The sequence below is a fragment of the Lolium rigidum genome, chromosome 2, assembly GCF_022539505.1.
Source record: "Lolium rigidum isolate FL_2022 chromosome 2, APGP_CSIRO_Lrig_0.1, whole genome shotgun sequence".
Classification (NCBI taxonomy): domain Eukaryota; kingdom Viridiplantae; phylum Streptophyta; class Magnoliopsida; order Poales; family Poaceae; genus Lolium; species Lolium rigidum.
This window is the reverse complement of record NC_061509.1, coordinates 246,124,259-246,147,720: the sequence shown is the minus strand read 5'-3', so window position 1 is coordinate 246,147,720 and position 23,462 is coordinate 246,124,259. Positions and strand designations below refer to the sequence as shown.

Below are 23,462 nucleotides of genomic sequence, written 5' to 3'. Positions count from 1 at the left end.
ATTGCATTATTCGGATTTTTATAACATTGTCCTTACCGGACAATGATGCTTCTTACAGAACCCGAGGTCCAGGTTCCATCAACTGCATTGAACTGCACTATCTCGCAGTCCACAGGCAAGTTCACCCTTGCTCATGTCAACTTGATTATTTTCTACTACTTTGATGCAAAGCTATATACTTATCATTCCTGCATTGCAAATGAAATGTTATTTTCCAACTATGAATATGACTATGTGGCCGGCAATGGAACCATGGTATGTGTTGATATGGTGGAGGTTCCATTGCAATGGGTTATATCACCCTAGGATTAAATTACCAATGCCGTCCAGATGATTCTAGCGCCGTACATATCGCGTTGACCATAAGATCTATAATGGCTCTGGGGAAGCCAGCTATATCTTTTCCCTCTCGCATGCCAACGGACCTGGTAATAGGGGTTGCCCGTATCGGTCTATCTTTGGTAAAGGTGGGGACATGTGGTCCCGCACGGTCTACCATTAGATACGGGAGAGGGTAGACTTATTATTGGTCTATGAAGGATTGTAAGGGTTGTCCGGATCGGTCTATCTATGGTGTATAGGGCAGGGCATCATAATTGTTCGGAACGGTCTACCTTATTGGTAAAGGTGAGAACCAGAGCCCGTGTCGGTCTACCCATAGATATAGGAGAGGACAAACTTACAAAAGGGTGGGTCTGCGAGGTCGTGGAGAAGGTGGTGTGGGCTTGGATCCTTATACCCGGCCTCACACCAAAGGAAGTGTGAACGGGGGCAAGTCCTCGCGGATGGCAAAAAGGGTAAGATCTCTTGTGGGAAAAGTAACGCACCTCTGCAGAGTGTATCAAATTGTGGTCGTCACTCCTTGTTCCGGGAAGGGAACTGCGAACGCGGCAGGAAAGGAACTCCACGAAGTTCGGTCAACTCCGTGAAGACCGACGGGCATAGTTTTCATAATAAAAGCAACCTTTTGAAGAAATGTTTTCAAAACATGCATTGACCTGCGATTTCCGATCAATGGTCGTAGCTAGTGCATCAAACACCTTTTTATTCTTTTAGAACTTGCTGAGTACCTCCGTACTCACTTTCTTTCGACACCCTTGCTAGACTCGTGATCCGGAAGTGGATGCCATCAACGATGGAGCACCGGAGGGAAGCTACGAGCTGGTATACGAAGAACTCCGATCTTACCGGCGGAGTGGAAGGTGTAGACTATGGGATAGTCTACGGACTCCGATGACACGGAGGTGGAGGAGTAGTGACATACCTTAGTATCATAGAGCCGAGCAACGTAGAACTTACCTAAATAAGTTGTTGAGCTCTCTTTTATATTGTTATGAGTTGTAATCATACTTAAGTAGTATCTTAGGGTGTTCTCATAGGACCTATGAGAGTACCAACTTGTTAAGACAATGTTTGTAATAAAGTATGGAGTGTTATGACCTGCAATGTTTCTGTTGTACCACTCTGAGGGATATGGCAAATTGTGAAGAAGTCCCTTCGCAAAGATCATATCAACGACTTGTATACTACAACATGCAGTGGTATGCTGGGTCACCGCATCGTCGTTCCTGGTGGAGACGCCGTCCATGTCCTTCTCCTCCGCCCGCCTCATGGCCCTCTCCAGAATCGGTGTGCTTGCCTGCACACCGGTGAACCTTGCGCTCTTGCGGGTTGGCATCATAGACGCAGCCTTCTTCTTCCTCCTGGCGTACTCGATGGTCTTTGTGCGGCGGCCCTGGGCCACCGGAGATGTCTCCTTCAGCGCCTTCTGCAGGTCCTCCCTTGGCTGCACCACGGTGATGTCCACCGAGATAGACTCGTCCTCCATAAGCCCAAGCTCGCTCGACTGCCCCTCCTACACACCAGAATTGGCGAGCGACGCCGGTGGCAAGTCCACGACTTGGCTGTCAGTCACCCATGAGGGTAGAGGGTCAGTGACCTGCGAGATAGGGTCCACAGACCCCGACGGCGCTCCCGCCCTCAGCTCCGGCACCATCGCCCCTGCTTTGAGTGAGAGCAGCTCCAACTCCTTCATCTTGCCTTGTTCGGCCTTGTCAAGTATCATCGGGAGGGGCCCCATGTCCACTCCGAGATTGGAGCCATATTGGTTGTCATCGCGGGCTGGTGGTGGTGGCGGGTCCCCTGCCCCTCCCCCAATCCCATCCCACGGGCCACGTTCCGCCTGCACGCCAACAGTGAAGCCTTCACCATTGACAAAGACTTGGACCGAGCCCTTGATGCGCTCAGGGTACCGGCACTGGAATCGTATCCGAATCGGCTCAGTCCCTCTCTTCAAGATAGATAGATCGTCAACGTCAATTGCCCTGCCCACCATCCCAAAGGCCACCATAAGTCTCTCCCGTTCCATCAGGTCCTCTGGGACGCCGGTAAGACGAACCCAAGTCGACGGTAGAACAAGGTATGGCTTTGGAGCGTTGAAAGCCTCCCTAATCTCCGTATCTATCTTGTTGAGAGGTAAGAAAAGCTTGCCACTCCCCGTGCTCAAGCGAAGAGTCTGACGTGTGGGGAAGATGACGGAGAACTCTGACTCCGACAGCCTCCGCACCTGCCAATCCCACATGTCATCAACCAGGTGCTTTAGCTCAGCAGCGAGTTGTTCCTCCGAGAGCGGTGCAGACAGGAACTTGATGACAGCAGCAAACACTTCCCCCGCCCGCTTACCTCCCTTGAGCGGCTCGACATCGATGTTGTAGAACCCACCACCTGTGATGGCATGGCCCATCTTCTGGAGGTGGAAGCCCTTTCCCCTCGACGGCCAGTTGGAGGCGCCCGCACCCTCCCGGCGGTCGCCACCCACCTGCCAGCGGCCACCGGAGCCCCCGTCCTTGCGCCCTCCCGCAACGAAGCGGTACTTCCGCCCATCATCCCCACCGGCCAAGAGCACCTCCGCAAAGGAGCGGTCGAGCGGTGGCGGGGTTCGGACTGGACGGAGGAGCTTGTGTGGCGGCGCGGAGGGATCGCACAACCGCTGTCTCACCTCACTGTGACGAGCAGGGAACCCTAAAGATGGGGATGAGCACCCGGCTGGCATCCAAAGCCACCTAAACCTCCAGCGCTTACATGGGCCAGGCCCGGGAGTGATAAGAGTCCCCTCACTAGCCAGATCTGGACAAAGCGGCGGGCCCTCCAGACCCGACGGAAAACTCACCAGGGGCCCAAGAGCAGGCGACGCGGCCCACCCCAGGCCCAGGCCGCCCCTCCCCGGGGTCTCCCTAGGGTTGCTGCCGTCTTCCCCAGCGGCCACCTCCCGCGCGACCTGCGACGCCGCCGTCTGCACCACCGGCGTCGAGAAAGACGAGCACCCCCACCCCGACGGAGCACTCCCAGCGCGCTTCTGCCTTGTAGAGCTAGCAGCCTGCCAGCCCGCGTCGCCCAGGCGAGTGAAACGAGGCACGGCGCGACTGAAGCCAGCACCTTTTTCCCCAGGGGCAATAGCCGCACGCCGACGATGGCGAAGGGAGCCCCCCAGCTCCTCCGCCCGAGCAATAAACCCTCCCAGGGTTACCGACGAGGATGGCCGCCGCGCCTGGCAAACCACCTCGCCCTTTCCGCTCGAGGAAGCCGACACCGTTTCCCAATCGTCGCTGTCCTCCGACTCAAAGTTGCCGGCGTCAAGCGCACCAACGTCCCACACCCCTTCCTGGCGCGACCCCTTCCCTAGGGGCGGCACCGGCCACGCTTCTGCACCACGACGGACTTCCCCATCCTGTGCCGCAGAAGCCTCCACCGCGGACGCCCGCGAGACGCCATCGGAATCGCCAGATCCCGACCCCGGACCCTTCCCCAAGGGCCGCACCGGCGACGCGACAGCCCTGCTAGGGGCTTCCCCCACCGGTGCCTCCGTCACCGCCGCCGCGGTCGCCCGCCTCCTTGTCGCGACCATCCTCCTTGTCGGGCTCGCCGCCGGCCTCACCACCGGGCGCTCCGGCGAGGAGGATTCAAAATTTGAATCGCTCCCCGCGGACGCCCCTTTCCGCCTCCTATCTTTCCGTTCGGCCCTTCGGGGGAAAAACAATATGTTACGGCAAAATCGTCTTTGCTGTAATGTTGCTTGATTTCCGCTTGCTTTCAATGCATTGACCGATTGATGTACGTACGTACGTGTACTGTACTACGGTGTTCTGTACACATGCCAATTACTAACGTACATCTGCTAGGTGCAGTACATTACTCACTGTATATGGATCTCGCAGTATCTCCGGAATGGCCGGGAGTAAACATTTGCTTGTACGTTTTACCTTGGTGTTGGTGGTGTGACGGCTTGACCGGCTGAAAGAACGGGATCCACAAAATGCGACACTGTTACGTGTGTCGGTGCGTTTCACACCAGACACCAGTACGGGTGCCTGTGTTTGACTGCGTGTTCAAGCATGCTATGTCTCGGACCTTGTAGATACATCTCTCTTGGTTAATTTCAACTGTACTACCTGGTCTCAAGTTCACGACCACGTAACACACTATTTAATATAAAATGCTTGTGGCGTTTCATCAATCCCACGTCTACGATCTATCGTATTACCATCCTCAAAGTGAGGGGGGCTGTTGAAATATATATACAACCTAACCGTTTTTAATAGTTCAAATTTTTATTTGAGTTGACACCAAACACACATTCTTGACCTAGATCTTGACCACATTTAGAAACTTACTAGTAGGTCCATACCATATTAAACGGATACGCTAGCCAACTCAAGTGAAAATAAAATTTAACAAATGAAAATAGCTAGGCTATATATTTCAACATTACGGACATTATTGCTAGCTAGGTAGCTTTGTGCTAAGTTTCCCTTCGAGGTCTCTGAGTACTACCGCAGGTACTACGTACAATGGGCCGTGCTTCGCGTCACTGATTTCAATACCCGTACGACTTCCTTCTTCCCCTAAGTCATCTCTAGCGGGGCGACACATTTTGGACGGCGCCGAAATAGTCGAAATTGAACGCGCGTTCGTTTGCGTCGGAGGTGGCTCCAGCGACACGATGCCTATTTTTTTCTCTTTTAATAAAAGCCATAAATTTACATTAATAAAAAAACATAAAAAGACTTTAAAAAGGCCTCGTAAAACCTAGCTAACGGCTACTGCTCCTCGTCGGTGACGAGGTCGATGAACTCCGGCATCGGCCATGGAAGCTAGTACGCCGGCGATGGAGGAGGAAGGGCAGGCTGCGGCATCTGCGGCCAGGCCGTCGGTGGCACATGAAGCTGTGGTGAAGGTGGCCACGGATTCCAGGCCGGAGCAGCAGCCACCGCGCGATCGTTGGTACGCGTCGGCGTGGCCGGAGGAGTCGTCGGCCTCCCCTGCGCGAGCGCCGACTCGCGGAGTTGGATTGCGAGCCCGTCCCACATAGCGAGCTCATTGAGCTCATCGAGCTCGCTATTGGCCAGTGCCATGGCAATGGCCTCGTCCTCGCTAATGTCTGGCGGCTGGGTCACGGGATCCCACGCCGCCCCGCCGGCGTCGTGGTCGTTGTCTGTGCACTCCACCTCCTCGTGCTCATCCTCGTCCTCGTCGTCGTTCTCCTCTTCTTCCGCGGCGATCTCGCGGTCGAAGTAGTCGAGGTCACCGAGTTATCCAGCTCGGCGGCGCGCGTCGAAATCCCACGTCCCAAACGAGATCCAGTTGTAGGAGTTCAGCGCGTACAAAGATCTTGTCGGAGATCGACCGACAAGATCGCTCCGGCGGCACACCTCGTCACGACGCTCTCGGCCCTCGCGTGGCACGGGGGGGCTGGCGCACGCCTGGAGTTGAGGTACCAGCATCCTCTAGGCAGGTTTGCGTCCTGCCATGGCACCGGTCGGTTTTCCTCCGAGAGGCGGCGGCGAACTCGATGCGGACGTACCGCTCGACCCGCGGCTTCTTGCCGGACCGCGAGCCGCTAGCCTCGTGGTCGTTCTTGGTCTTGTAGAACGGCCAACATTTTTTCCCCATGGCGTCGGTCGGGTGGATAGGGTGGACTCTGACAATGGTGTGGTCGGGGAAATGGGGGCCGACAGCGAAACTTTAAGAGGCTCAGACGTCATCTCGCCTTCAATATCCTTCCACAGCGTACACTCGCGGAAACCGAGGAGCCATTAACGCGGCCCTGAAAATCTGACCGTAAGTTATGTTGCGGAAGACGAAGCATATGTTCCTCCGCCATGCGGGCCCGTGCGAGGACCGGGCGGCCGACCGCTGTGTCCGCAGAGACGCAAACCTGCCGCAGTTTTTGGCCGCTTTTTTGCATCGCTGCGGACGGCCCAGTCATTATGCGTCGTACCACCGAAGCGGTACCAGGCGCATTTTCGACACGCGCGGACACAAACGGTCGCTCAGCGTCTATTTACGTCGCTTCGTTGGAGATAACCCTGATGCATGGTACGTAAGGGCACTTTGGATCAAGTACACGCTGTGCAATGCCTATGCTCGTATTGCTGAATGCAATGCGCCTTCCTACGTACGTTAGCTAAATTCACTAATTCTATGGCAGTGGCAGCTACATACCACTCATGGTCTACCTAGCTCGTTCAGTTGTACTGCACCGGTGGTACATGTAGCACTAGGATTTTTTTTAGAAGGGTGGGCAAAATATTGGCCTCGTTTCATTAAATAAGGAGAAGAGAGTTATTTTACATGATAAATAAAGAAATTGACTAATTCTAAGTCGACCGAGAACTAATTTAGTTCTTCAAATTTTAGTTGTAACTTGTTGCAACTCCAAACTTACATGAATATTAAAGCAATTTAACGATCTCATTTATTTTTCTCACTTTCAAACCATAGTGTAGGTAGTAAAATATCAGTTGCAACCTCTTGTGCAGCCGAAAAAAAATCTTAATTGCAACATGCGTTGCAACTCAGCTAGCGCGAAACCAATGGTGTCTGAGTCGATGTGAATTAGCAAAACCTACAAATAAAAGGTTCAACAAAAGATATTACTCTCCCAAAATTATAACACTCATTTTTTTAGCACCCGCAGTGATCCAAAGATTTGCTTCTCTCTTCAAAGATGAAAGAAGGATGGTCAACGGCACGAATTTGTTGCGGAAGACTCTCGCTTTACACTTAGTTTCAAATTATCTAACAAATAAGCATGGTGATAGAATGCATATGGCTTCAAGCTTGGGCATGGTTCTTTTGGACATAACCATCAACCAATCCTTGATGGAAAGCTGAGGTGCCCAATTGGACATCTCTATGAATGGGAGCCCAATTTACTCCTTCACCATCCCCCATGCTCTCTTGGAATAACGGCAATGAACAAAAAGGTGAGCGAATCCACTTTATTTTAGGATGTGCCCAAAGGCTTGCAAACCGACTCGTTCATGCTTGTGAGAGTTGACCCAAATAATTTTGTTTTGTACGACGAGGATGGAGAGCATTCCCCGTTTTATGTTAGGTTCCATACTATTGTGTCTTCCTCATCCTCATGAAGATGCACATTGCTTATATCGTTTCGCAACGAGACGTATCGATGGATACGCGGGATAGTTAAAGTCTCCGTCCACCTTAATCTTGAGATCCAAGCATTCTCTCTAATGGCCCAGGAAAGGCTCCATTGTTTTTTTGTACAAGCCTCGAAAATGAGCGGCGCTATGCATGTCCTTGGGCATTCTCCCGTTTAGGGACGGTGATGTCCATAAAGGCACAATATTGCCATTTCCAAGGGTGATGCTAGTGGAAGCATAAAGGAGCGACATGTCAACCTCATCACAAGGGTTGCCCATCCCCATCCAAAGCATTTTTTGTTATGTCCACTGGAACTAAGGCCAACTCAATCCTATTGTGCCGCCAAACTTCTCAAGGTGAAGAGTTCCAAGACCCTCAAGGTTGGTAGGCTGGAAACCGACTACCAAGTTATCTTACATTTGTCTCCAATAACCTTGCTAGTGCCATCCCACAAGAAAGAATGCTCCATCTTGTTCATGTTGTGAAGACAACCGGGAGGTACGGTAAGCGGGGTGGGGTGGAAGATGGCTTGCGATGTGAGGACGGATTTTATAAAAAAAAAACTTAGCTACCCACGTGTCGATAAAAACACTAGGATTTTCGGCTTGCATGAAGTGTGAAGTTTTAAGATTCAGATTGCTTGAAGGCGGCAGGACCTGTTTTCTCCGGCCGGCGGAGGGGCTCGCTCGCGGTTTGGGGAAGCCGCGGTGGCCGGATGCAGCTTGGGGCTTGGCGGCGGGAGGTTGCGGCGCACCGGCCGGAGGAGCTGATGGTCGCTGCGGAGGGAGTCTGCTGCGGCCTGGTGCGTGACTGCTGGCGGCGGCTCGGCGGGCCCGATCTGGGCTTGGCCTGGGCCGGTCGGGCAGTGGACGTTGCGGGCGCTGCGTGGCTGCTGGCGGCCGGTGCTGGGGAAGGTGGTGGCGCGAGGCCGTGCGGGGGTGGCGGCGCTGGGGGTGGTGGGGCGCCGACGGGCCCGATCTGGGCCCTGCGGGCCGGATCCGGGCGTGTGTGGCCTGGGCGTCGCGGCTGGCTGGCGCGGGAGGCCTGGCCGTGGTGGTGCTGCAATGGTGCAGTGGCTTGGTGCTGGTGGAGTTCCGGGGGCGGCGGCCCCGGGCAGCGGCGAGGTGTTGGTGGGCAAGGTGGTCCGGTCTTGGGCACGAAGCAGGATGGCGCAACAAGTCCCGGGCTAACGTCTTGTCTCGGTTGTTGGCCGGCCGGCAGCAGGCCAAGGCCGGCGATGGCGGCGGCTTTGGGCGCCGCTCCCTTCTTGAAGGCATCGCCGAGGTGACGTTATGGCTTCCTGTCTGGGTATGCTCCGGGGAAATCCCTATATCCACCGTGATCGGTCGATGGCGGCACTCTTGTGTCGTCTTCCCTCTTGAGGGCATCGATTTGGAGTTGCTTAGGTCGGAGGGACCCGTGGAAGTTGGATGGTGTTGGCGTCATGGGTTGCGTGGCGACGATGACAATGGTGAGCGGATCGGAGTTGCGGCATGTCCTTTGTCACCCCTGCCGTGATGGTGAAGTCGGAGCTGCGAGGCGACTTGTGGCAACGATGCCACTTGATTGGTGCTTGCGTCGGTGCAAGGCATGCAACTTCTCCTATGATGGTCACGGTTGAAGTCGGAGCTGCCTCCTCCTCGACGTGCTTGGGGGTCGACTTTTTGGCATAGGCTCACTTGGGTTCCGATGTCGTTTGCGGCGAGGGTCTCGGTGGCGGCTGTCTAAGGTGAAGTCGGAATCGCTGTCTCGTGGAGGAGTGACGACGATGACGCTCGATGACATCCTCAACGATGGTCTTTCTCCTCGATGGCGTCTGTGCTTTGTGTGGGTAGCCAGGTTGGCCGGGGTGCTAAGTGTGTGTTGTTGGTTTTCGCCCGATTTTCTCCTAAAAATTGGGCACTTTCTTCTTAATTAATAGAATGAGGCAAAGCTTTTGCCTCCGTTTCGAAAAAAAAAATAAGTTGGAAGGTTTATTTTTGTTTGAAGCAAATGGACGACACCGGTCTCTTCCGCTATGCATAGTTGCATATTCCACGGCTACTATGGCCAGTTATATTTCACCGACCGGTGCATCCAGGGGTTGAGGCTCGGTGTCTCGAGGTTGTGCGTGCAGTACACTGACTACTATAGTGCTGGGAGGATGGATACTTTATATCTGTATGGATGGGAGTAGTCACGAGCAAAGAGGCCGGCATCCAAACAACGTACTCGTAGCATGCACATCACGGAACAGTGGCCTAGCCCCGCCCGCGTTGCATGCACGCACGCAGACGAGTCGGGTCAATCGGCATGATCTGATGGGCATTCTGCCGCTCCGACGCGACGCACGCCCGCGTCTCATGCAGGCAGCGCTAGCTGCGCATGCACCCGTGCCACCCCATACCTAGCTTGTCCCCCCGGCCTGTCCAAACCTCCAACACCGCCGTTCAAATCTGAAGAAGAAATAACAAAACAAAATGCAGCAGTGTGCCTTTTTTTTTAATAACAGTTCAGCAGTGTGTTGTCAATTGGAGGAAGCGACAGGTTGCTTTGATCAAGCACTTTCTCAACTAGGATGTTCGACAATTTCCATTACTGAACAGCTTAAACGATCAGAGACATTTCCTTGCAGAAGACATTAAGCTGGCAGCAGATTTGTTTGCCTTTCTAGGACCTTCCAACATGTCAGCCGGGCCTAATTATTTTCGCGGAAAAATAAATGCCTATGGCCACATATACCAACACTTATAAAAACATATTTACAAGGAAAAAAGACACAAGTGTTTAAAAAGTTCAGCACCTTGTTTCTCCCTGCATCCCTCGACTCGATGCCGCCTCTCGGCCTCTGGCGTAGAGAAACTTGTGTCAGGGAAAGCATTGAAAAAACTAGTAGTTTTTAGAAAAATGGCGGGCAACTCATCGACGGGGGCAAAAAGATGTCAAAGACCGCGATCTCGGGAGACTACCGTCTTGCAGAAGCTAATACCAAGGTGGGTCGGGACATAATCCCAACAGCCAGATAGAGATGGGGCATAAAACTGTCAAGTTACCCGCTGAAGCTGGATAGAACATCGCCGTCGTAGATAAATACTTATAACGCTAGATCTAATGTATGTCGATCAATTCCAAACTACAGAGCGTCGATGCTCCTCTCGGATTGAACATCGATCTTGGGCGAGCAGAAATGCCTTTATTCTCATCGCCGTTGATGTCCCTTCAACGGAGACGAAAAACTCGTAGACCCTACGAGACTGGACACCCAATCCGTGGTTCCACTACTTTCGTGCTGCCGTAGTGGCCGACAGCAGGTAGAAGAACCAGTGGCGATGGTGACGGTGGCCAAGGGGAGATGTGATACCCTCATGCTAGAAACACTAGAAAAAACACTCCACGTAGGTATTTTTTTTTTCAAAACACAAACAGACATAAACGTTCACAAACACGTACATATACTTAACCGTCTGGACGCATCACATCGTGCCTCTATGAGCACCTCCGGCATCTCCGAAAGACCGAATCCAAGAAATTGATACAGCGAGTCTTCAGATTAATAAAATATCACCGCAAGTGCCTCGCTATCGACATAAATGTCGCCTCCCACTAAAAAAAATATTTCGCCTCTCCAAAACAATAGTGTGCCAGATCTAAAGTTTGATCTGTATTGAGCTGGGAGTACCACTGCCATTATAACCATCAACGGCGGTACCGTATTTGGGCTTATTTCATCCTGATCTAATTTAACGGCTCGAACCAAAAACGTGCATGGAACTATAGAAGTAGCTTTGTTACAGTACATAGTTTCCACTTCCACAACTCGAGTAATTTAGTCTCCATCGGGTGCATGCAGAGAGACTGAACATCAACATGCCGTGCGTACGAGCAAAGGCCATGTCATGCATGTGGTCTGTGGAGCATCCCTTCAACGTACGGACAACCTCAAGTCAACTACGTACCCTTGTTGGCGTGTCATCCTCACCGCACGTACGGCTGCCATAGTGAATTGAATACGCGTCTATCAAGAAAATGTTATAATTTCAGGTCACGTCCTCGAATCCCTGCGACCCGGCCGCTACCTCGCGTCTAGTCTTGTCGCCACAGCTACTGGTTGCCCAGGCATCTGGGATACCCTCTGCGGTTGTGCCATCTCGCGGTACGTACCTGGTTTAACCGTAGGATCGGCGCTGAGGATGCGTGCTCTAGCAGGCCTGCACCCATGCGATGCACCCCAAAAGCTAGCCTACGGGTCAAACATCTGGGAGCGTGACCGTGCGAGTATCACGACCAGCCTGTTCAAGTGCAGCGAGGGCGTGATGGTTGTCTCAAGCCTTTTTTGCGTTCCCGGGTGCAAGCCCTGGTGCATGGCGACGCCGAAACGTCCTCTGGGCAATTAAAACAGGTCACTACTCGTCCACCTCAACGATCTTCCTACTGCACTCTGGCCTCTGGGTGCTCATGGCATCCGCCGACCACCTTGCAGCATGAGTAGTTGAAGACGACTATTTTACACTCCTTTACCCCGAGATTTTTAAAGAAGGGTAAGTGCATCTTCAATCGTGTTCCCCAAAACGTTTTCTAAAAAAAAAATAGGGCACGGCAGACATTTTTTCGACCTCAGTCGCGTGTCCCAAAGCCTCATTCTATTTGGCGCAGCCTAATACGGTGTCCGGCGCCTCAAGCCCGTCCCCACTCCACAGGGGACGCTCCGCGCACCAGACAGAGCGAGAAGCGAGGCGGACGCCCATCAGTCGGCGACAAAATCTAGAACGATTGGTTTCCGCCTTTTATTTATCGTCGCGCCTTCCACCCCTCTGCCGCCGCTCGATTTGCCGGCCGTCTTGACGGACAATCTCTCATGAGTCAGACACCGTCCTCACGGTTGGCTCCCTCGCCACCCTTTCCGCTGCCGCCGCTTCGCCAATGTGTCCGCCTCTCCTCCGCGCACAGAAGGTGTTCGGCGGCTTGTCTAGTAGGCGCGACAGGTCGCTGTTCGTTGCCTTCTCTGCCGTGGATGAATTTTAACCATTTATTTTGCTTCAGACAAGGATAGCGACGACGAGATGATCATCCATATGATGGAGGAAGAGCAAGCCTTCGACGACGACATTCGAGAGCATTTGTCGATCATCGCGTCCCTCCAAAACATGCTTGATGCCGACGTGGAGAAGAGGAAGAGGTCGCGCCGTGGAGGTTCAATGGCGGGAAGAAAGAAGTCGAAGCAACGACTACTTCGTAGATGAAGCAACACATGCCGACAATTTTCGGCGCCGGTATATGATGAGCAAGGGTTTGTTCCTGAATATCCTCCACGGCGTTCGAGAGTTCGAACCCTACTTCAACCCGAAGCACGACGTTGTTGCCATTGTCGGGTTCTCGTCGATTTAGAAGTGCACTGCCGATAGGATGATGCTTGCATACGGAGCACCTGCCGATACACAGGACGACTACCTTCGAATGAGTGAGTCTACTTCCATTGGGTGCATGTACAATTTTTGCCGAGCTATGGTGGGAAAGTTTGAAAAATACTATTTGAGAGGGCCAAATGAAGAAGAGACTGCAAGGATCATGGCCTAAAATGCAGTGAGAGGATTCCCTGGGATGCTTGGAAGCATCGATTGTATGCACTGGTCATGGAAGAACTGCCCGTTTCCTTGGCAAGGTATATACAAAGGGCGTCATAGATATTGCACTGTGGTGCTTGAAGCTGTGGCAGGTTATGACCTATGGATTTTGCATTCTTTCTTTGGCATGGCGGGATCATACACTGATATCAACGTGTCGCAGCGGTTTCCGGTGTTCAGCACACTAGTGGAAGATCATGCTCCACCATGCAACTATGAGATCAATGGCCATCGATATACAAAAGCTATTATCTAGCCGATGGTATATATCCAAAATGGGCGATTTTTGTTAAAACAATCCTGGTGCCATCAGGTCAGAAGAATTGCCTTTTTCTTCGCGACAAGAGGCTTGCAGTTTGTGACCTTACATTATAGCTAGAGACACAGTTTGTCACATTATTTAGATTCTGTAAAGGTATTTTACAAAATTTTGAGGCATTCAATATAGTGCTGATAAGATTTTCTTTAAGAGATTTAGCAAGATGTTGCGTCATGCTAGCTAAATGGTTAGGTGACTACAAAGTGTACCTAAAGATCTTGAGTTCGAGCATTGCTTTCAACACTTTTATAATTTACCAAGACATGGTGCACCACTGCTAACTTTTCCCTTTTCCGGACTTCTTTTCTAAAAGCTGAAAAACTCGTATATTCTTTCTGATTTTTACAGGAATCTAACAAATCGGTAAACAGAAGTAGATCGTCTCGTGCGCCACTTCCAAATATTCCTATTTTTTTTTTATTTTGAGGAATCTAAAAAATCGGTAACGAAAGAAGATTGTCGAAATCAGATGTAAAATTTTCGGTAGATACAATTTCATATAAAAACTTTTTCATTGGAGGTCATATGCAACTAGAAAAATCGTTTTACCGAAAGATGGTGCCATTTTGCAAAAAAAGTCGAAATTCATGTTCAGTAATTTTCCTAACAAGTAAAACACAATACACATGGCCATCTCAGTGGTTTTAGTTTTTGAAATTTATATAATTTGTTTAACGCTGGAAAGGATGTCCGAGGGGATGGGTTTGGGGTACCATTTACCAGTGACGCACCACGTATAGGTGCGCCACTGCTATTCGAGGTAGAAGTGTAGCAGTGGCGCACTTATATGTGGTGCGCCACTAGTAACCCTAGACCCTATCTATAACCCAGCTCCACACTTATCAATGACTCACCACGTATAAGTGCGCCACTGCTACCTCAACTAACATTGGCGTACCTATAGGTGGTGCACCATTGGTAAGTGTGGGGGATGAGTCAAACCTTGGTCACACATAGTAGTGGCGAACTACATCACTAGGTTCCCCACTGGTAATGGGCTAGCGGTAGCGCACGTGATAGTGATGCGCCACTGCTAACATGGTGCGTCACTGCTTCCAATATTACGGCTAGTTGTTTTCCTAGTAGTGTCCCATCTAACAGAGTCAATAACTTTGCGGATGTCAAGATTGAATAAGAGCGCCGGGATGTGAAGAAACCACGTCCTTTGTCTCGAGCAAATATAAAATCAACCCTTCTTGAATACCCTAGGAGAAAACCTCTCAACGGGTTTGAAACCAATGCTTTTTTTTTATTACTGTCAAATCTGAGGGACAAGATGTAATGTCCCACCTACTTGCTTGTATCATGAGATCACATTAGAGCACAACTACTACATTGTTGATCATGCTAAAAACAAACATAGGTACTTTTTGTACAGCTACAAATATAACACCTCATATGTGTAGATCATTATTTCCCACAAATATAAATATGTCCTCCTTTGTGCGAACTCGATACATACTTGGATGTAAAGAGATAATTGTGGGAGAATTTCCAATCCAATATTTTTCAGAGCCAATGAAGATAAACTTTCCAACAATGTAGGATGATTTGAAATACATGAGCCAATGAGCGGTATCAGGAACTGGTCTCTCTGACAGATATCTACTAAGTTAATGTTTTTGGCCTCTTGTAGTCCATGCCTAACTTCTACTACTTGCGAGACGTATCTGGTGCCTATTGAGGAAAATCTTTTTGATGGTGAATCATTGCATATCTTGATGTGTCCTTTCGCAACGTAGTCATTTTGTACATAAGATATCAATTTCTTATTAGTGTATAACTATACCGTAATACTCCTATTTGCATCTTCTGTTTGAACTTTTTTCTGAACTTTCTTCCGATAACACTTTGGCTGTTAACCGTAGTATTCAGTTATGTCTCTTATATGTATAGAACTAGGAATACACGTTGTACACGTGATTGTATCTTCCATCTATAAATACAACACGATAGGGACACGGGATGTATCAAAGTAGTGCATCTACCTGATCCCCTTAAAATTCTGGGACGAAGTCTTTCTTACCGCCACATACATCATAAACATGCTTCACAACAAAACTATTCATCATGACACTCCTCTTCCGTCTTCTAGGCACTAAACCAAATTATAGTTCTTTACGCGTGTTTGGTTGTGTAAGTTGGCCTAACTTGCATCACTACAACTAGCGCAAGGTCGCTTTCCGCTCAACACAATGGGCGTGTTTGATTGCTCGCATCCCCTTGGTTCGAATCGGGCCAACAATTTTCGGCCCGTTTGGTTGCCTGGGCGAGCCGCGTTGTTGCAGGAACCGCTTCTCAAAGCAGTATCGGGCCAGGCCCTGGAGGAACGCCCGGTTCGGTAGTTTTCAGCGGTGCAGGCAAATCTCCACGCCAGCTGATGCAAAGTGGAATCTTCGGCTATAAAGGAAAACGATCAACGATTGTATTTTTAGCAGCACCGATCCGTGAGTGCTAGCTATGTATGTGGTGAGATTGGGCCATCTTCCTCTTCTTTTAATTTTTTTCTCTTTTCTCTTATTTTTAAAATATAATATTGTAATAAAAATATTCTTAGATGCATCTAATTTTTACGTCGTGTTTTGCGTAGTTCTTTGTTGAAAATGCATCTAATTTTTAGATGCATCCAGTCTAGACGTTTGGATAAGTATGGAAATTGGATGGTTTCTAGAGTTCTGATTTAGTATTTACATATGTGCATGCGTGCTACCTGTAGACCGTAGTCTGCAACTAGGGAGTATAGAATGCATGATGTGTGCATATGCAATTAATCATGTGGTATATATTTTCAATTATTTACATACATTATTCTCCATGCATCCTTATGTTCCTTTTGAGAAACACACTCATAGCCTATTTCATAGAAGTTGTTTCATCTTTCATCTCAATAACTAGAAACTGCAGACGGTTTTTCCTACAAGCCAAATTTTAATCAACACTAGACTCTATAATTCAAAATACAACTATATCTCTAAAGTAGAATGCAAAACGTAAAATCAATAATATTGTCAATCAAAGTGATCCGCTCGAGTGAAAATTTCTTATTTTTATGGGAGAATAAGTTTTGTAGTGTCATACTAATAAAACAAACAAATCTTTATAAATTCAAATGTTATATTTCGCAATACAAAAACCCGCATAGCCGTACCTTAACAGAACTTAACACACAGGTCTTTGTAAGTATAAATGCATCGAGGACGAGATAACTTTTTACTGACAGGACAAGTAATATTTTACTTATGTATTTGGTGCATATCAAACATAATTAATTGCAATCATGTCATATGAGTACCTTTGAAACCTGATTTTATATTTCTCGAGCACTTGGAACGCAACGCCCTCGCATTTGCGAGGGCCACTATGCTAGTTGATAACATAATGATAGTACCATGAAAGTATTAAAGAACATCTTTTTCTTCGATTAACACCATGGGTGTCTCATGAAATCACGTATTTATTGTTGTGAGAAGATTATGCAATTATGCTCACCTACCCCCCCTTCAAAACATATGTTTTATTCTTTTGGTTATTTTTCTCCTATATATAACTATGACAACCTCAAAAGGGTAGATACAGCTTGGTAAGATGCACATTGCAATCTCACATATGGTTAGAAAATCACACCTGGGCAAGGGTTTCTCTGGTTAATTTCCAAAGCGAGAGAAGCAACAAAAGCAACATTCTAGATGTGCTAGTTTAGAGCAAAATATTGGGAATGAGCGGTGACGGAAAATAGTGTTGTTCGTACTGTTTGGAGGACTGTGCATTGCCTCTAGGGCTGTCAATGAGCCTAGCTCGAGCGAATACAGGTTGGCTCGGCTGGAGCTCGTTTTATGTTTCGAAGCTCAAAAGCTCGGCTCGCGAGCCTATAGCTTGGCCTGGGCTCGGCTCGACAAGGGCTCACGAGCCTGTCGAACATAGTAAAATCGTCAATTTTTTTCCTTCAAGGCCCACGTCGCTTCCCACTGCACACGCTGGCCCAACCCAGCTACTCACCGGTCCCCTTTTTATAATTGCGCGTGTTCTTTGCATAGGTAATACAGATGGGCCATACTAGCCTCGCAAAATAGTTTCACGGGCCATTTAGTCTAGCCGCAGGAGGCAAATTGTGATCTAGACATTCGTTTTTAGCATTTTTTTTATTTCTTCTCATGAGCTGGGCTATTTAATTGTAGTTGTACTACTTGAGTACATGGACCTATTTCTTTGGAAAGTCACCAAAGATAAGCTGCACGACCCAGCTCATAAAAACAAAAACATAATTTAGGGATGGGCAGATTTCATGCACGTGTTTAACCGAGCATTGCCGAACTATTCGAGCTCGAGCTCGAATGGCTCACGAACTACACATTAGGCTTGAGTTTGGCTTGTAAGACATCGAGCCGAGCTCGAATCAAGATTTTAACAAGCCGAACTCAAACAGTTTGTCGAGCCCGAACTTTTTTGATAGCCCTAATTGCCTCCCGGTCATGAAGTCCATGACCAACTCGTCACATAAGCAAGCCTGCTGTTCTGTATTTTGTGCAATACAATCTTGCCTTGTTATTGTTTGGGGACTGTCGAAAAAGTGTTGACTAGTCACGGGTGGCTAGTGCCATTATAAAAGAAGCCTGAACGTGTTTTGATCATCAATTCTGGAATAGTCTATGTCTCCACTTGAATATACTGTACTTCCTTAACCTTGGCTTTGAGTTTAGTGACAGTTAAACTTTTTAAAGTTTGATCAGATACATACAAAAACATTCATATCTCTAATATTAAAAATATTATTACAATCGTCACAACGTATATTTTCATATTTATATTCACTTGATACTATAGATACTAATATTTTCATATATACATGATTAAACTTTACAAAGTTTAATTTTGAATAAACCTAAAACACAAGTATAACCTGGCAAAAGGACTTGACCATCGATTAGCTAACCACATCAAACACAAGAAAATGATGGGGCCTTTCTCATACTTGCGTTTTTTTTAGAATCATCTCATACTTGAGTTAGAGAGGCCTTTTGGTGAGGTCAGACTAGCCAATTATTACCACCGTTGGGGCCTTTCTTGAGAGAACTGGATGTCCCCATGGCACAGTCGCACACTACGTTTCTCAGAAATGAAGGCCCATAGCCGATAAACTATGGCACTATTGCCGCCGGCAGGCCACCGTCGTCTCTACCCGTTACTCTTTTTGAAAAGAAGAAGGAACGGAACCAAAGCTGTCGGCTGTCACCGACACGTGGGTCCGATACACATTCTAGTCCCACCGGTCATTTACCCAAACCGCAAAGCAACCGAGTGGTGGCCACGGGAAAGCCCTTCCGGCCGTCTCTCTGGGACCTTTACCTCCTCCATGGTTTTGGCACAGATTCCGATGACGAGCTGCCAAAAGCAAACAAGCTCTCCCGCCATTACCGACCCAAGCACCGACGCATCAGCGCCCCGTTTCGCCCACTGACAACTAGGCCTGCCCCCATCGATTACTCCACCCTCCTGCGCAGCTCACAGCTTACACATACTACGCGCTGCACACTTCACTTCACTCTCGACCTCCACGGCCTGGCGAAGCACCAAGCTAGCATCTCGGGAACGATGGAGCTGTCCGGCTTCGTGGCAGCAGCGGCCGTGATGCTCGCCGCGATCGTGACGCCGTCGCCGTCGGGCGCGAAGACGACGATCGAGCCCTGCTCGGGCTCCGACTCCTGCCCGGCGCTCCTGGGCTACACGCTCTACGCCGACATGAAGGTCTCCGAGGTGGCCGCGCTCTTCGCCACCGACGCCCCGTCCCTCCTCGCCGCCAACGCGCTCGACTTCGCCGCCCCGGGCGCCGCGCACCGCATCCTGCCCGCGGGCCTCCTCCTCCGCGTGCCCGCCCGCTGCGCCTGCGCCGACGGCGTCCGCAAGTCCGTCGCCGTCCGCTACGCGGCCCGCCCCGCCGACACGCTCGCCACGCTCGCCGACGTCGTCTTCGCGGGCCTCGCCTCCGCCGACCAGATCCGCGGCGCCAATGGCCTCGCCGACGCCGACCCGGACGCGCCGCTCGACGCGGGCCAGCCGCTCGTCGTCCCGCTCCCATGCGTCTGCTTCAACTCCTCCGATAGTAACCTGCCCGCGGTGTACCTCTCCTACGTCGTGCAGGTCGGGGACACCGTGCCCGCCATCGCAGCAGGCTACGAGACCACCGTCACGGATGTCATGAACGTCAACGCCATGGGCAGCCCCGTAGCCGCGCCGGGAGACATCCTCGCCATCCCATTGCCAGGTAAGTATTATCGAATTGCTGATCTTTTCTTCTATCTGTTAGCCACATTTTATAAGGATGGTCCGTAGACAGTAAGAGTCACGGCGTTACTGATCTTGGTTACTGGATTGCCATGCTCTATTGCCTGATCTACGGGGCATAAATGTGAATGTTTGTACTTGGTGTTGGAGTGAAATGTAGTGTAGTAACAAATTATCATGCAGAGTACTCAATTATTTGAACACCCTGAGTTCACCTATTCCTTACCAATCATCTTTTGAGACCAAATTATCATGCAGAGTACTCAATTAATCATGGTGGATCTCTGTTTTTGTCTGCTTTACTTTTGTTGATTGCTAATTCTCCGCCTCCATAGCAGATTTGAAACCTGCTTGCTCTTTTCTGAACATGAGCATTTGCCTAATATATTTCTGATGATGGTTGCTGTATATTTTTGTTTCTAGCATGTGCATCCTCATTTCCAAAGTCTGCTTCAGACCATGGATTGCTTGTGGCAAATGGGACCTATGCGCTTACTGCTGGCAACTGTGTGCAGTGTAGTTGTGGGCCAGGAAATCTCAAGTAAATTCAGCTTATACCTTCTCTGCTACACAAAGCAGCATTACCGCTCAAAATATATTATGGACCATAATTCCTCTCTTCTGTTCTGCACCAGCTTGTATTGCGCACCAGCTTCATTGTCAGGATCATGCCCAAGCACGCAGTGTAGTAACAGCAATGTGTTGCTTGGCAATGCGAGCACCCACGCCACGAGTGCAGGCTGCAACGTTTCTTCTTGCAGCTATGGAGGTTTTGTAAATGGAACCATTAAAACTTTGTAAGCACCATGTTCCCAATGCTTTTCAGTGTATCCCAGTTTTCTAGCATCACGATTTTAAAATCTTACTTTTCCTTTGCAGGCTAAACACTGGCCTTCAACCGAAATGCCCAGGTAACTGCTGTTGATGTAATATTCCCTCTGTAGGTTCAGACCCAGGGCTGTGACAGCATTCCGTTCCGTCCTTGTAGACTCTGCACCACAAACTAGGCATTTTTCACTCTGAACCAGAACACCCCATGCATTTGACACAAAACTCTGAAAGCATGCAGGCATGCACTGCGATGCGCAAACTGCACCACCTTAATATATCTGTTGCATCAGCATACGCTCACAATTTCTACCGCATTCACTGTGATTACATGCAGATGCATTGTTGTAGCAACCGACATCACACTTTCTGACTGAATATCAGTAAAACTCACAACTCCGAACAATGTTCAGATTAGTCAACACCACTCCTGACAAGATCTTTAAACCGAAACACATGAAAAAATGGACATTCATTGATGTTTTATGATTACTTATGACTATAGCTCAGCTCATTTGATCATCCTAGCAAGTGTTCTTTCTGACAGCTCGTTCCACGCAGGACCACACCAAGTTCCTCTACTCACAGACCCACCGACGACCGTAAACCATGAGTACTCGACGTCTATCCCTCCGCTATCTGCACCAGCACCCGCAGAAGCAGGGGGTGACATGCCGGAACCCCCGCCGAGTTCGTCGGTGCAAGGAGGGTCCTTCACACTCCCAAGAATGTCTCCAGCAGATGGCCCCGCTGGAAGCGTCTCAGAGGCACCACCTCTGACGAGCAAACCGCGGCAAATCCTATCCGGGTTCATTTTGTGCCTGTTTCTCCACTTCCATATGTGAATTGCACCATGTCAAGATTCTCTGTGGTTTATGTTATGTTTATCTGTTTTAACAATAAACTGGTAGTAGTAGCCTCATTTTTGGGTAGGCTAGTGGAGACTATCATGGTAGTCATGTTTTTGCAGCTCCATTCTTGTTCTTTCTAGGGGCATCCTCCCTTCCCTTGTGACTTTATTTCATGAGATCTTCCTGGATACAAACAGCTTCTAAGAAGATATCTTTGCAACCTTTGCACTGACCACCGAATGATGTTTTCTTTCCCTAAACAAAGAAGAGCGCTTTATTGATTGGCCAACCAACACTCAAGGAGGTATATATACTTCATTCTGATGATCCCTCATCAAGATTGCAGCTGTTTCTAGATCGAGCAGCCACGCATAGGTGTAGTTCTTTTCTTGAAGCCATCTTCGCCGGCTTCCGAAAAGAGACCCCAAGTGTATGTACTGATTGCGCCACTACAAAGCAATTTGAGACGAGTCATGTGTGTGTTTGCTATTTGCTTTCTTGCTCTCTCTTTTATTCTTCTTCTTCTTCTTCTTTTCTTTGACGGTTTGACTGCACCTTTTCTTCTGGGACCAAATAAATCCTCCACCACCTGTCCAGCAGATCCGGCGGATGCTTTAGCATGGAGCTTTCAGCTGAGCAATTTTCATGATTCAAGTGCAAGTATACCGATGTACGGGTGGCTGGTGTGTCAAATTGTGACCTGCACATTTGCGTGGCAGAATGAGGCCGTGCAAAAGAACAGTGAACAACCCAACCAATCCGTCCACAGGAATGCCACATCACCCGATCACCATATGTAGCAGAAGTGAAATTGCCATCTCCAAACATTTCACATTGTAAGAGCATCGATCTCACTCACCCATCATCTATAAGCAAGGTTGCAACAAGTGGCTGTTGGACTATGGATACACGACCGATCGATGCTATGTGATCGGAACAAAAATCAGGAGCACGCCAGGAATATCCAACGGCGAGTGCCAGAGTTTCCAGATGCTGCCACTGGTGTAAGATTTCTGCCCCACTTAATTAGTCTATCGATTCTGTGTAAAAGGTAGAATGATAAGCACGCTTTGTTAGATAGTGATCTTGGCTTATCGCCTTAAGATGTCGCCGCTAAGAGCATCTCTAACAGACACGCTGAAATGCGGCTGCGCGATGATAAAAGCCGCCGGTGCGAAAAAATGTCGCTCCAGCAGACGTGCCGCGCGCTATTTTTTTCCAGTGCGCACAAAATTGCAGCCCAAGGCGCTGCATATTTGGCACACGTGACACCGCGCGCGGTAAAGAAAAAGGCAAGCGCGCGAAATGCAACCGCTCGACCCTTCCCCTTTCGCGCTCCTGATTTCACCCTTCTCTCGTTCCCGTGCGCGCGATTCACCAGCAATGGCAGGCTGCTCCGCTCCCTGTCCCGCCGGCTTTCGCTGCCGCGAACTCCGGTCCGCTGGCCGTAGCTTCTCCCACGGTGGCAACGACGAACCCTAGCGCCTCGCTCGCGTGGAACCTGTTCGTTGTGCCAAGATCAGCGATCGGAAGCGCTACGCCGGCGCCGGCAACACCTTCCCTGATGAAGAAATCAGTCACCAAGCGGTCATCGGTGGTCCATGCCTACTACCAATAATGGCTTCATACCATCTCCTCCGATTCATTCTACTAATTAAAACACAACTAAAGTTTAAAATAAAGATGAAAAACAAAATGGAGGTGCAAAAGAAGATGGTGATGATGAATGATCATCTCGATATTTACTAGTGTTTTGCATGAACTTTGTTTCTCAGTTGACGATGTTGAACTATGTCTTGCTTTTGAACTATGTTACTTAAAGTTGTCGTATATTTCATTGTTTGTCTTCATATGGTTGCATATTGTATTTCATCAAGCGCCAAAATCATGCCGCGCGGTGCGTTTTACCGCGCCTCGTGAAGCGCTTGACAACCAAACGCTAAATTTTCTAGCATCTAATAAAGCGATTCGCAAATGCGGGCGGTAGCACGCGCATGTTGGAGATGCTCAATCACCGACACGTGGTCCTTAACACTTATAGCCATGAAAGAAAAACATGCCGGCTCCTATCCTGTGATCGTCTATCGGGTTAGCCAACTCGATCGCAGTAAACTTGACTTCGGAACCTCATCGCCCGAC

General features: G+C 49.3%; 1 protein-coding gene across 1 annotated transcript; it reads left to right on the top strand.

Moving 5' to 3' along the window:
• Positions 1 to 5,143: 5,143 nt before the first annotated feature.
• Positions 5,144 to 21,406, top strand: LOC124690732 (lysM domain-containing GPI-anchored protein LYP6-like). Its single transcript, XM_047224081.1, has 8 exons — positions 5,144 to 5,276; positions 11,467 to 11,700; positions 12,466 to 12,615; positions 18,731 to 19,624; positions 20,068 to 20,185; positions 20,280 to 20,441; positions 20,524 to 20,555; positions 21,034 to 21,406. Exons 1-8 carry the CDS (start codon positions 5,144 to 5,146, stop codon positions 21,315 to 21,317), a joined length of 2,007 nt encoding a protein of 668 aa, XP_047080037.1. The 3' UTR covers positions 21,318 to 21,406.
• Positions 21,407 to 23,462: the final 2,056 nt, after the last annotated feature.

What these genes read in the sequence shown, in the direction of transcription:
- LOC124690732 (XM_047224081.1), top strand. Translation starts at nt 5,144, where the DNA reads ATGGAAGCTAGTACGCCGGCGATGGAGGAGGAAGGGCAGGCTGCGGCA. An exon ending in TGTGGGCCAGGAAATCTCAA is followed by an intron (nt 20,186 to 20,279) that starts GTAAATTCAGCT and finishes GTTCTGCACCAG; the next exon opens with CTTGTATTGCGCACCAGCTT. An exon ending in CCTTCAACCGAAATGCCCAG is followed by an intron (nt 20,556 to 21,033) that starts GTAACTGCTGTT and finishes CGTTCCACGCAG; the next exon opens with GACCACACCAAGTTCCTCTA.